The following is a 13,788-nucleotide window of genomic DNA, read 5'->3' as shown; positions in this document are numbered from 1 at the left end:
CTGCTGGTGTCGATTGCTTTGGACAGGCTTCATTCTTTTTCTAGCTCATCTGACACTCCAAAGACACCCATGGAAACGGAAATGTTGCCACCTTGTCCACCTTTTCTTCCTTATCTGGTTCCATCCACCATTCCCTCTGTAGTTCATGAGGCGGCCAAGAAAAATGGTGCCTAATGAGGATAGATTTGGCCCTCCACTGACATCATGACACATGGCATCTCAAAATAGCTGGATGACACCCTGGCACCACGTAGGCGATGACTTGCATTAGCCAAAATGAAGGAGGCCTGGCAACCTACCTCTGAGACCTGGAGATCTACCTCCGCCGACCTGGCGACCTACCTCCAGAGACCTACTGGAGACTTGGAGACCTACCTCCGGCGACCTAAACAATGTAGCAACTCCAACAGAGAGAGATTTACTAAAAAGCACAACATTCCATGAAATACAAATATGACGAACAAACGGATCATAAAATAGAAAGCCTTTTTGGTCAGGATTGTGCCTTACAAAGGCACACATAGCAGATGGAGAAACAATTTAGGACATTCATGAGAAGATGCACAAAACACAAACATCATTTGATCATTCAACTGAAATATGATAAGCCTTGTGTTGATTCCTTTTCTCACCAGGTTAATTTCCTTTAGGTGGTATTGTGGGGCATTCAGTGATGATATATCCAAACTTCCTGCAGTAAGTACAGGTAGTCTTCTTCTTATAATGGGATACTACGTGATAAAACTCTTTGCACTCGTACCAAGAGATGGTACAGTGTCTCTACATAGAATGTCTGCTCTTATTACCTCATATTCAGGATGGAGGTGGCCAAAGAAATGCACTACCTTCTTTCTGTCTAAATGTTCCTTCAGTGTCTTGATATAGCAAGAAAAGGACATCTCCCCAATGTGAATAAGCTCATACTCAGTCCAAAGATTGACAAAGCCCATATAATACTCCTAATCTTTCCTTTCACCCTGACTGTAGGAAAATATCTCAGTTTCAATCTGATATTGTCGTGAGTTGTTAGACTGTTTATTAACCTTTTCCAGATATTTGTACATCTCTTTGTCTGTCCAAAGACCCCTCATAGGGATAGCAAGTTAGCAACATCTATGGTGACTGAGCTAAGGATCCAGGATGCAATCTGGGCAATATTAATCTTCCAGGTCTGCAGCCCTTTTGCATCAGTTGCTTTAGGTATGGTGGTGGTTCCGTAGAAATAGACCCAAGTAGTCGATCAAGACTACAAGCAGTCTTGAATCCGAAAGTAAAAGAAAGATTTCAGATGGAGAAAAGAAGACGAAAAGAGGGAGAAAGCAGAAGCACACGAAGGGTTTTAGAAAAGGAGAGAAAGGGTCGAATAGAATCAATCTGCCGACCCACTCTTAATATTTATATGTCTACTAATTGTAAAAAAGGCTGAATTGCCCTTAATGCTTACATGGCAAATAAACTAATAATAAAGCTAAAATAACAAGCTGTAACAACAAAACTGAAATAACTACCAACTAACACTGACATAACTAACAAAGAATACATGCTGTGCTGCCATACGAACACAGTGGGGACCACAGCTGTGGGGTCCACATCAGTGTTCTCTACAACCCACAACCCCTTTCCCTCAACATAAAACTGAAAATGGAACTTCCATAAGGCATAGTTGGTTCCATCTAACTTGATAGGAAGAACATCACCCCTTTCAGATGCCATTGTAAGAAATAAGGAGGAAACAACCTCTAACAGGCTGAAAACAGCAGAAATTCTGTTCACAGTCCAAAAAGGAGAAGGGATCAAAACCCTAGCAAAACAAATCCAATCTTTACCAAGTTTTTAGGGCTGAAGGAACAGCCTAGGGTGACACCAGATCTAGAATTTTAGAGAAAACAGATCAGCCACTTGAGAGAAAACCCCAATATACTAACTTGAGTAGCATCCCAGGAAAAACAGATTTTCATGTCTTAATCAGAACAGTCCAGAAAGGAACATCTACCAGTCTGAAAAAAGGGAGAAGAAGGATCAAAACTGATGCTGAATATAGGAGAATAAAAGCTGAAATCAAAACGAAGAGAATCGAACTTGCTCTAATACCCTGTCAGTGCAGTTCGAACATGGGAAGAACAGAAGATTTGGGGTGTGTCTAATGAATCGACAACACCAAGAAAGTAATATTTATTTTAATTAAAGGTAAAAGGACACTTCCATCCTTGTAGTACAACAAGTAATGTACAGACTAAAATAATAGAGAATGAATTGTACAACAAGTAAAGTTACAGTTTTAGCCCTCACTATACCTGTCTCTACAAGATGCAAATTTAATGTGATGAAGATTTTCTTATTATAATCTGGGAGGAGCATAATTACAAGGATATTGAAAAGATGAAGGGATTCTGTAAATGAATGAGATCCTCCACTTAATGCTTATTGTTTTACCAAAGGATGACAATTGGTCAAATGTGTAAGAAAATCCATTCTGTTTTGTCTAGAAAATTTAACCAAAGGATGACAATGACTGTACATATCAATAGTGGTGTAATAATTGAGAAAGGCCAATCAATCTCTAAATTAAAGTGAATAACGAAGTAAGAAAATGTCCATTCATTTGTTACATAGCAGTAAATAAAAAAATAGGATTTGTATGGGTTGTTTGACATACCAACTGTATTTTAACAATATTACCATTTTTCAAACTCTTTGTCTTTTTTTTTTTTTGATAATTGTTCAAAGTTATTTTTGTCAAACACATAAAAAATGTTTTACATAATTGTTAGCTATAATTTTTACTTTTTAATAGTTTTCCATCTCAGTTTTCCTTCATCATTATTATGTAATTATTGCACAATGAGAAATATCTTTGGAAAATTTGACATTTTGATGCTATTGTAGATTAAAGCTTCAAAAAAGGAGTTTGAGAGGATGCTTCAAGAACAGAGGTCTGTTTCATTTCTGATATGTGGATTCCTTTGTTGACGCCATTTGGGAAATTGGTTTTTTATATTCCAATCAATGAACTGAATTTGGAAAGGGGTAAAAGAGAGAACATAGAGACATCACCATTGATGCCATATCCATTGTTGAATTATGAGTGCTTAATTCATTTCTTACCAGTTCGACTGCCTGTAACCTTTCTATCTCCATCAACTAGCTACCAAACACTTTTTCTTATGGATGCTTTAGGTGATCTTATATACACATGACAGAAACATATAAGTGTGTTTTCTCTCATTTTATCACCTATTGGAGCTACTCATAGGTTTCTATGGATGTCTTCATTTCTAACCTCATTCTTTCTACTATACTCGTCCATCTCGGATATGAATTTTGGCCAAACCCTTTTTGGGACACGTTTTTTGACTTCTCAATACTCAGGTTTTGATTCTCCTAAAATTTACAGATCATTGTAAAGATTCATTTAGTTTTGCTTTGATTATTATGGGTGATCTCTCATCAACCCTCCCTTTGTACTCTTTTCTTTTCATCTAATAATATTTTATTTTTTATATACTATTGTTCTCATAGCATTGATGAACCAATCATTCTCAAGGAATTCTCAAGATGAATTTTGTTTAATGAAAGTTAACATTTTAGAAAAGCTAAGTCACAATGATGGAGGTGATTGTGAATCCGGATGGAGAGATTGGAGATCGACTTAGGCTCTTGGAGAGAAGCCTGGTTAGTCACTTTGCCAATTTTGATCCATATGTTGAGAAGATCGGAGAGTGGGATGCTATTGAATGGTGTCCATGGAAGCCCTTTCAGGTCAGAAAGCTGAATTCTAGCTTTTTCTTATTCACACTAAAAAGCAAAGAGGAGGCTAATAATGTCTTGAGGAGAGAACAAATTAACAAAAAAAGTTTCGATCTCTAGATCTTATAATTAGAAGGCGGAATACTCTAATCGAGCTTCCTTTGCACGCGTGGAGTTTTCAAACTTTTAAGGATGTGGGGGATGCTTGCGGAAGATTCAGATTTGTAGATCCTAGAACAAACTCTTGGAGATTATCTGATAGTTTTCAAACTACCAATGATCTGGTGATTATGGAGGGAAGGCAAACAATCAGGTCAAAGAGGAAGGGTTTGAGGTTGAAGATGAGGGTGTTTTTGGAATTGAAGAAATTAATGGTTCTTTTGGGGATAGTTCATTTGGCTACATTGAATATCATGGCCTTAGTGTTCCAAAAAGCATTGAAAGTGGTGGGGCCCACTTTAAGTTATAAAGATGGGCTTTCTTTTATTAAAAGATAGTGGTGCTAGTGGGGATTGATAAGGGAAGGGAGGTATTTGAAAAATCAGAAGACAAATAGGTGGTTTGGATTGGGAGGAGTGTTGGAGGCTCGAGTGGGGCTCGTGTTTTGAATGTCAAGTTCACTAAAAGAGTTGGGGATTTCTATAAGATGCGTCATGTTAAGTTGAGGGCTTGAACAAGAAAAGCATATACTAACTGACAACAAAGAGATGAGTTGTCTTGGGAGAGTGCATATTACTGACTGACAACTCTGACATCATAAGAAATGTTAGGGTGAGTCAGGCATAGATAAAGAAGCTTTCCCACAAGCCGTTGGTACATACTCTTATCTTTAAGAGGTTCACCATCTTCTGTGGTTATCTTATGATTTGGCTCAATGGGAGTATTTGCAGGTTTACCTCCCAATTTTCCTGTTTCTTATAGGAAATCAAGAACATACTTTCTTTGGAAATAAAAATGTCATGCTTGGACCTTGCCACTTCAATCCCTAAAAAATACCTCAGCTCACCTAGATCATTTTCTTCAAACTCTTGATTAAGCAATTGTTTAAGAGAATTCATCAATATCACTCCCTGTCACAACAATGTCATCAGCATACACAGTTAAAAGAGTCACAACAGAGCCTTCCTTCTTAATGAAAAGAGTGTGATCAAACTGGGCTTGAGCGTAGCCAAACTTTTCTAATGCAAGTCTGAATCTATCAAACCATTATCTTGGAGTTTGTTTCAAAGATTTCTTCAACTTACAGACTTTCTTACCTACCTCTGCATCATAAAAGCTAGGAGGCAACTCTATATACACCTCCTCCTTCAAGTCACCATTTAGAAATGCATTCTTAACATCCATCTAAAATAATGACAATGAAAAGTTAGCAACAAGGGACAACAAAACTCTGATGGTGTTCATTTTGGCAACTGGTGCAAAGGTTTCTAAATAATCAATACCATTAGTCTGTATGTATCCCTTAGCAATTGGTCTAGCCTTATATCTTTCAATTGTACCATCGGCATTATACTTTACTATGAATACCCATCTACACCCAATAAGTTTCTTTCCCCTTGGTTTATCCGTAAGATCCCAAGTATCATTTTTCACAAGAGCATCCATCTCAACCTTCATTGCTTCCTTCCATTCAAGCACTTGCTAGGAATTCTAGCACAGTTTTAGGAATAGGAATGGCAGCAATGGTGGCTAAAAAAAGACGTATATGATGATGAAAGGTGGTCATAAGAAAGGAAATGGGAGATGCAATGGGCAGTAGATGAGGCACAATGATGCTTTTCCTTGCGTAATGCAATGGGGAGGTCAAGATCATTTGAGGGAGGCTAAGGTTCAGTAGAGGTAGTGGGTATGTCCTCTGTAGTAGGAGTAGGTAAGGAAGAGGTAATACCTGAATTTGGTGCCGCAGAAGAGATTGGAACTGGACTGGACTGTTCATTACTAGAGCCAACTTGCCTCCACCATCGTTTGTGAAACACCCTCAATTCTTTACACTTTTGACAACTCCCCTTCATTTATAGGAATAAGCAAAGGAACTTCTTGAGCAAAAATACACTGCTCGCCACTCTCCCTCTGAGATGGAACTCTAGGATAATATGGAGCATCCTCAAAGAAGGTTACATCAATGGATACAAACCGGGTCCTTGAGACAGGATCATAATAGTAGTACCCCTTTTGACTTTATGCATACCCAAAGAAAATACACTTTGCAGCCTTAAGATCAAATTTAGAACGATTAGGTCCAAGTATTTGGACAAAATAGGTGCACTTAAAGATTTTGGGAAGAATAGAAAATTGCTCATTGTCAGAAATCAGAATACAAGTTAAAAGGAGCTTTCATGTCAAAGACTCATGAAGGAATCCTGTTAATTAGATAAATTGTAGTGAGAATCGCATTCCCCTAGAAATGTATAGGAACATTAGAGTTCAACATGATGCTTCTTGCAACTTCCAGGATGTGTCTATTTTTCCTCTCAACAACTCCATTTTGCTGAGGTGTATGAGGACAAGTACTCTAATGAATAACTCTATGCTCAAGGAGATAAGAGGCTAAGGGTTTTGTAAAATACTCCTTGGCATTATCAGATTTGAGATTCTTTTAATCCCAAAATGAGTTAAGACCATTTGATGAAAAACACAAGTCAAAGTGGGAACTTCATCTCGAGAATTCATAAGGTATACTCATGAATACTGAGAGTAATCATCAACAAACAACAGAAAGTATTTGTGCCCTCCCCTAGCAGCAATATGATAAGGTCTCCAAACATTGATGTGCACAGTTTCAAAAGGAGTAAAACTTCTTTTATTACTTTGTGAATAAGTTTATCTACAATGTTTTGCCAATTCACAACTCTTACACTTCAAATTGGAAACTTGGACCGACTCATACAAAGTAGGAAATAAACTCTTTAAAGACCCAAAAGAAAGATGACCCAACTGATTATGCCAGAGATGTTAAAGCAAGTAGACTCCATTCACCTTCCTAGTTTCTTTACTCCTCCCAGGTGGATGTTCAAGCAAGTAGACTCCATTCACCTTCCTAGTTTCTTCATTCCTTCTCCTTATCACCTCTAGACTTCGGCTTTATGGCTTTTAAATGTAATTCCATAGTTGGAATTCGTAACATAACCTTCCTCGTACACTATGTTCTAGAGAGTAGGCCTACGATAAAGAGACAATCTCTAGTGAAGTTGTTTTCTCACAATGTCATAGTCAAAGTTCAAATCATCTAGGAATTCAAACACTATTTTTTTCAAATAGTTTTCTGTATGTGGTAACATCTTTCTGGCTCTCCCACTCAATTGTTTCAAGATGATCAATCTCATGCCATAATGATTTCGGGGTGGAGAAATAAACTGACATAGGTTTCTCCCCCTATTTAAGATTATTCACCTCATTTTTCAGTTCGTAGGCTCTAACAACATTTAGGGGCTGAGAATGTGTTTCATATTATCCCAAATCTCCATTGCTATCTTAGCCCATAGAATTGCATAACAAAGTCATAACAAGATAATTTTCCTGGACCCATTTAGCAAGAGAAGGATCATCTTGTGTTGGTTTCTTCTTGTCTCCCATCACATACCCCATATGCTCCCTTTCTCCAATGGTCATCATGGCTGATTGAGCCCATTGCAAATAATTTGTTCCATCAACTTTATTGTATTAATCTGAAATGAATTGCTGTCAGCAGCATTTCCAGCTGCCACAAGCCCTTCCCCATATGATTTTGACTCATTTCCACTAATTTCCATGCTGGAAGATCAATGAAGAATCACAGGAAAAGGGAGAACCTGCTCTGATTAATCCTCCTTTTTACAAAAAAGCTGTCCCTTCAAGTGCTGTCCAGCAGAACCCAGAAGAATAAAAAAGGTTTATAGACCTCTCCACGAACCCAAGGAAGTGAAAACTGAAGAGGGAACTCCCTACCGCTCAGTCCAGAAGCACAGTTTAATAGAAAACTTAAACTCAGCCCTAGAGAAGTCAGAGAACTGACAGCCGATCTTACCAGAGGATTCCAAACAAGTTCTTAGATATGCCAATCCAAAAAGGATCATGAAAAAAGTACCCAGTGGGCACCAAACTCAGTCACTGATTTAAGCCCTAAATCAGAAACTGATCTGTTTTCCTCTGATTTTTCCTGGTCACTGGGCAACTTCTCCAAGATTTCAGTACCTTGGGCACCTCCTACAATCTCCAATGACCTCCAAGAACTAGGCGATTCAAGCTGAAGCTTCCAGCCCTAAAAAGGTCTCATGTAGTCAGCTGGATTACCCTACATGAGAAACCCTAGTCTGTTTTAGACCTGTTCTGATACCAAGTTGTCTGTAACCGAAGAGGTTCAGACCTGTTCTGTGAAAAAAAAGAAACCAGAAAAGAAGAAAAAAAAAGAGGAATAAGAGAAGAGAAGAAGAGAGCCGAGAAGAAGAGAAAAGAATAGGGAAAAGGGGTGCAGTCTTTCTAATCTGTTCTGCCGCCCCAGGTACTATTTATATTAGATACAAATAAAAAGTCTACAATGACAGGAATACCCCTGTCGACAGTAACAGCACAAGCACGAGCTAAGAGCAACATAAAACATTAAATATATCATCAGCATCAAACATTTTCTCCTCAAATATCAAATGTGGTTAATTGGCAGGTCATATTCTGTACAAGGCAAATTGCTAAAGCACAATCTCTGTCCTGAAGTAGTAGATGCTCTCAAGGATCTCAGAAGGAAGCTTTCAGAAAATGAATCAACTCCTTAAGTCATTGTAATAGCCTCTGTCTCACTCAACTCCCTATAAATGAAAATTTCTTTCTTTTTATCTATTAATTTGTTAATCGATAAAAGAAATGTTTTTATTTGATCTTTTCAATTAGTTTTTCCCTGTTTCTTTTAATGTGTACGAGTTTTCTGTATTTGTATGATGAATAAAGATAACAACAAGCTTGCTTAGTCACGTCTCTGAATGTAGTGATCCACTAAAGTGATCCATGTGTACATATTTTACCCCTTTTTTTTATATTTTTGCATGAACGTCTATCAGTAAAATGATGCAAATCTAAATCATTATACATTCTTTATTATGTCTAATTACAGAAAACAGTAGGCAATTCTGGACTGTAATCAGTCCAATTCTTGATGCAAATTAAAAGAAAAAAATACAGAGAAGAGAAGAAGAAGAAAAGGAAGAAAGGAAAGAGAATAGAAAGATTAGAGAAGAGTGATTGGCCTTAGCCGCCGCCCCACTCATCTATTTACAATAACATCAAAAAATAAGATGGCAATTACATTAAAGCCCCTACTGCTTACATAAGCAAATAACTAAAAAACTAACATTGCTAACAACAGCCTAACAACAAATGTAAAGTGAACTAACTAACAACAGTACTGGATGAAGGGATGGGAGATCCATCATATGGATGACCGAACCCTGCAAGATGGTTGAGCGAAATTTTAAAAAATTTATTTACTCCCATCTAGGAATTCTGTTCCCAATTTAGAAAACTGCATTTTCAAGGTTCGTTCTTGTAACCAAACCGGACTAAATCTGAAACCAAATTAAGGGAGGGATATACCTGATACGGAATTCATGCAAGAATGCTCCTCCCAACGTAGGTTTCATACTTAAAGAGAGTACCAAATCCTCCCTCCACTAAAAATAACACAACTTAGGATGAGGCAGGATTAGTAGGTAGTTCTTCACTAAAAACTAGAGATTCTTCAGCAAGAATCGAATGGGACAGTGAGCACAACTTCTAAATTGTTTCTTCAGGATAGAAACAATATCAAGATCGAATCTTGATCCAATCCAAGAACTAGAGATCGAATAGGGTAGGGCGGCAAGAGCAAGAAGAAAAAGAGCAGAAGGCAAGATCAGTCTAACTATGTTGTCTTCTCTCTGTATTCAGTGAGTCTTTTTGAAAGTTCGCCCAACTCTCTTATTTATAGTCTTAAAGAGATAATTTCCTAATCTCATTAGGAGTTTCTTGATCCAAATCTTTTATTTGGATCTGGACTCTTTAAGTAATAAGGATAATCCCATATCTTATATGTAGATAAAGATCAATCTTCTTAATCAAATTAGGAGTTCCTTTGATCCAAATCTTTATTTGGATCTGGACTCTTTAAGTGGATAAGGATAATCCCTTATCTTATCTACTGATCCAAATCCCAGATCCGCCCCTATTTAATTAATCTAATTAACCTTGGTTCGAAATGGGCTTTTAGGCCCATTAAGCTTTTAGTCTCACTTCCTCTTTAATGCTGGCTAGCTTGGCTTTCTTTGTATGGCGTGGGATCCTATCATTGATCTACACATCGGTCACATGGGTTCAACCTAGCCTTTGTTACAAGGCTTGGCCGAATTCACTACTGAATGCAGTGAACCCCTGAGTCCATCACCATGGGCCCAACATTTACACTACATGGTCCTTGTGTCTAGCCATCTTATGAAGGTCCAAGGACTGTGGGCAGATGCAAGATTAACCCATCAAGTATAACCCTCAATGGTCTTACACTTAACCTCTCAGCCCATAATGATCAAACACTGCCCGACAAGAAAGGACCTCTCCCTTGGCTGCAAGGTGCAATGCTGCACTCTACTCACATGGATCCCGGGAATTAAAACTTTTTGCAAACATTTTGAAACCATAGTAATATATATATTTTGCAAAAACAAATTTCAACAGTTGAAATCAACTGCCAGTAGTTTAGGTTTCCATCAGAGAGAGTGCATCCCCGATCATTCACTTTGTCCGACAAAGGGGCTGATCCTATCACTATGATCACCCACTCAGATGAATTCTTGGACTGTCCCAACATACATAGGTTTTGACCCCCTCTAAGGATCTCACTAATTGGCATATCAAAGACAACCCAATTCAACACCTAATGCAGTATCATAATCGAGTTTAGGGATCAGGTGTAACATTCAAGTTTTGCCCATCTATCTCTAAGGTCCAGGGCAATACTGGAGTTTTGGTCCAGTTCAGGGTTTTAAGAAAATCCACACTGCATGTACCTTAGGTCTTACCTTGGCAGATGAGACAAGTCACCCCAACCAACTTGGTGGTACATCAGTGTCAGCCTTGGTAGGATAAATCTACAACAGCTGCGAACATTCTAAACTAACACGATTCTCATATATGTCATAATGTATATCATGCTGATTGAAGCTAAGGGCATACACTGTCTAACAGCTACCACTTGCGCTTAGGTCCAATCGGGTATAAGCCGGAGTCCTATACTTTCCACGTGTTTTTCAAGCACTTTCTATGTTAGTGGCTTAGTTAATGGGTCTGCTATGTTTTCCGCTGATGCTACCTTTTGAATCAGGACGTCCCCTCTTCCAACTATCTCCCATAGTACATAGTACTTCCTCTCGATGTGCTTTGACTTCGAGTGGGCTCGTGGCTCCTTAGCCTGAGCAATGGCTCCAGTGTTGTCACACAACAATGGAATGGGTGATGTGCTGGATGAAACTACTCTTAACTCTTGAATGAACTTCTTCATCCATATGACTTCTTTGGCAGCTTCACTTTCGGCAATGTACTCGGCCTCGGTTGGTTGTGGAATTTGTAGTGGACCATTGTTTTCTACTTTTCGAGCTAACTGCACAGGACCCCACCGTAAAGATGTATCCAAATGTAGACTTTCCATCATCTGGGTCTGATTGGAAATTGGCATCATTATACCCAAGTATCTGTAGTGAGCTACCATCGAATACTGGACAAAACTCTTTTTTCCTTTGAAGGTATTTCAGTATGTTTTTCATAGTGGTCCAATGCTCTTGTCCTGGGTTAGATTGGTATCTACTTACCACACTCACGGCTTAAGCAATGTCTGGCCGAGTGCACAGCATGGCATACATGATGCTCCCTACGACTAAGGCATAGGGAACTTCCTTCATGCCTCAATCTCCTCAGTTGTCTTGGGAGACATACCCTTTGAGAGAGTGACTCCATGCCTGAAAGGAACCTTTCCTTTCTTTGAGTTCTCCATACTGTATCTTTTGACTATCTTGTCAATGTAAGTAGATTGGGATAATCCTATTATCCTCTTCGATCTATTTCTATAGAGTCGAAGTCCCAAGATATAAGAGGCTTCTCCAAGATTTTTCATGGAGAATTGCTGCGAAAGCCATACTTTCACCGTAGTCAACATTCCTACATCATTCCCAATGAGTAGAATGTCGTCTACATATAGAACAAAAAACGCAACCTTATCCCCATTGGTCTTCTTGTAAACATAGGGCTCATCTGGATTCTGCTTAAAGTCAAACAATTTGACAGTAGAGTCAAACCGGATGTTCTAACTTCTAGAATCTTACTAAGTCCATATATGGATCGATTAAGTTTACATACCATGTGTTCCTGACCTGCAACTATAAAACCTTGCGGTTGCTGCATATAGATATCTTCAGTAAGATCTCCATTCAGGAACGCGGTTTTGGCATCCATTTTCCAAATCTCGTAATCATGGTATGCTGCTACAGCTAATAGGATCCTAGTGGATTTAAGCATGGCCACGGGCGAAAAGGTTTCCTCATAATCGATTCCTTCTTTCTGAGTGTACCATTTCGCCACAAGACGAGCCTTGTAGGTCTCAACCTTACCATCGGGGCCCTTCATCTTATAGATCCATTTGCAACCAATTGCTTTTACCCCAAGGGGCGGATCTATTAGAATCCATACTCCATTGGTCTCCATTGAGTCCATCTCGCTCTCATGGCATCTACCCTTTTCAAGGAATCTATGTCCAACATAGTTTCCGTATAAGTCACGGGATCCTCCTCACTGGTCGTGGCTTCCACCAAGTAACTTTCTTGGTCATAGCCATAACGAACTGGAAGCCTAGATTCCCGGGTAGATCTCCTAGGTTGGTTATTAACTGGAGCTTGTGGGACATATCCCACTATTCTTGAGCTCTCCTCATCAAGAACAACTTCCTAACGGTGATTGTTCAGGATGTAGTCTTCCTCCAAGAAATGGGCATTTCGACTACAGAACACTTTCTGCTCTCTTGGGTCATAGAGTAAATACCCTACAGAGCCTTTTGGGTAACCTACAAATAGACAACGACTGGTTTTAGATTCAAATTTGTTAGCACTTATTCTTTTAACATGTGTCGAACAACCCCAAACCTTCAAGTGTCTCATACTTGGTTTCTTATTGGTCCAAAGCTCATAGGGAGTCTTCGGAATGAATTTGGTTAGAATCCGGTTCAGCACATATATCGCAGTCTCTAATGCATAACCCCAAAATGATGTGGGTAATTCCGAGTGTACTAGAAGTGATCGGACCACATCCAATAAAATCTGGTTCCTCCTTTCTGACACACCGTTTAATTGTGGTGTAGTAGGAGGAGCTAGTTGTGATACTATCCCATTTTCCTTTAAGTAGTCATTGAATTTGTCAGAGAGACATTCACTTCATCGATCTGATCAAAGGGCCTTAATGTGTCTCCCCAACTGTTTCTCGACCTCTTGTTTGAACTCTTTGAACTTTTCAAAGGATTCAGACTTGTGTCTCATTAGGTACACGTAACCATACCGAGAGTGATTATCGATGAATGTTATAAAATAAACGTGTTGGTTACGTGTCCTAACATTCAGGGGACCACATACATCAGTATGTATAAGGTCAAGTGTGCCTATTAATCTTTCAGGCTTACCATTTAATGGTCGTTTTGTCATGTTACCCTGAAGGCATGGTTCACAGGTTGGAAGATCTTCTACAATTAGAAAATTCAAGGATCATCCTTTACCAACCTTGTGATACGATCTATGTTAATGTGGCCAAGTCGGTAATGCCACAAGCACGTGGAATTAACTGTATCACGGGTTCTTTTCTTGAGGTTATTATCTGATGTAGTTTCGGTTATATTTGTTTTCAGAGAAGGATGGAGAACATAGAGACTATTCTCAAGTTCCCCATATGCAAGGAATTTGTTATTTCTTTTGATAGTAATCACATTACTAAAGAGAACAAAATAACCATCCGCACACAGTTTTGAAATAAAAATTAAAATTTTTCTCAAATTGGGTACATAAAGGCAAT

General features: G+C 38.7%; 1 protein-coding gene across 5 annotated transcripts in view; it reads left to right on the top strand.

The window, feature by feature from the left end:
• Positions 1–8,687, top strand: part of LOC148853034 (yacP-like NYN domain protein) — a 69,426-nt gene extending 60,739 nt beyond the window's left edge. For all 5 annotated transcript variants that reach the window (XM_088945512.1, XM_088945513.1, XM_088945511.1 and 2 more), the window contains 2 exons: positions 2,887–2,933; positions 8,384–8,687. In XM_088945512.1, the coding sequence (XP_088801638.1) occupies positions 2,887–2,933; positions 8,384–8,492 (156 nt within the window). In that variant the 3' untranslated portion in view covers positions 8,493–8,687. The remainder of the gene's footprint in view (positions 1–2,886; positions 2,934–8,383) is intronic.
• Positions 8,688–13,788: the final 5,101 nt, after the last annotated feature.

This window comes from Nelumbo lutea, chromosome 5, assembly GCF_056320005.1.
Source record: "Nelumbo lutea isolate HS-2025 chromosome 5, American lotus-T2T, whole genome shotgun sequence".
In the NCBI taxonomy this organism is placed as follows: Eukaryota; Viridiplantae; Streptophyta; class Magnoliopsida; order Proteales; family Nelumbonaceae; genus Nelumbo; species Nelumbo lutea.
The sequence above is the reverse complement of the archived record's forward strand: the minus strand, read 5'-3'. Positions and strand labels throughout refer to the sequence as shown.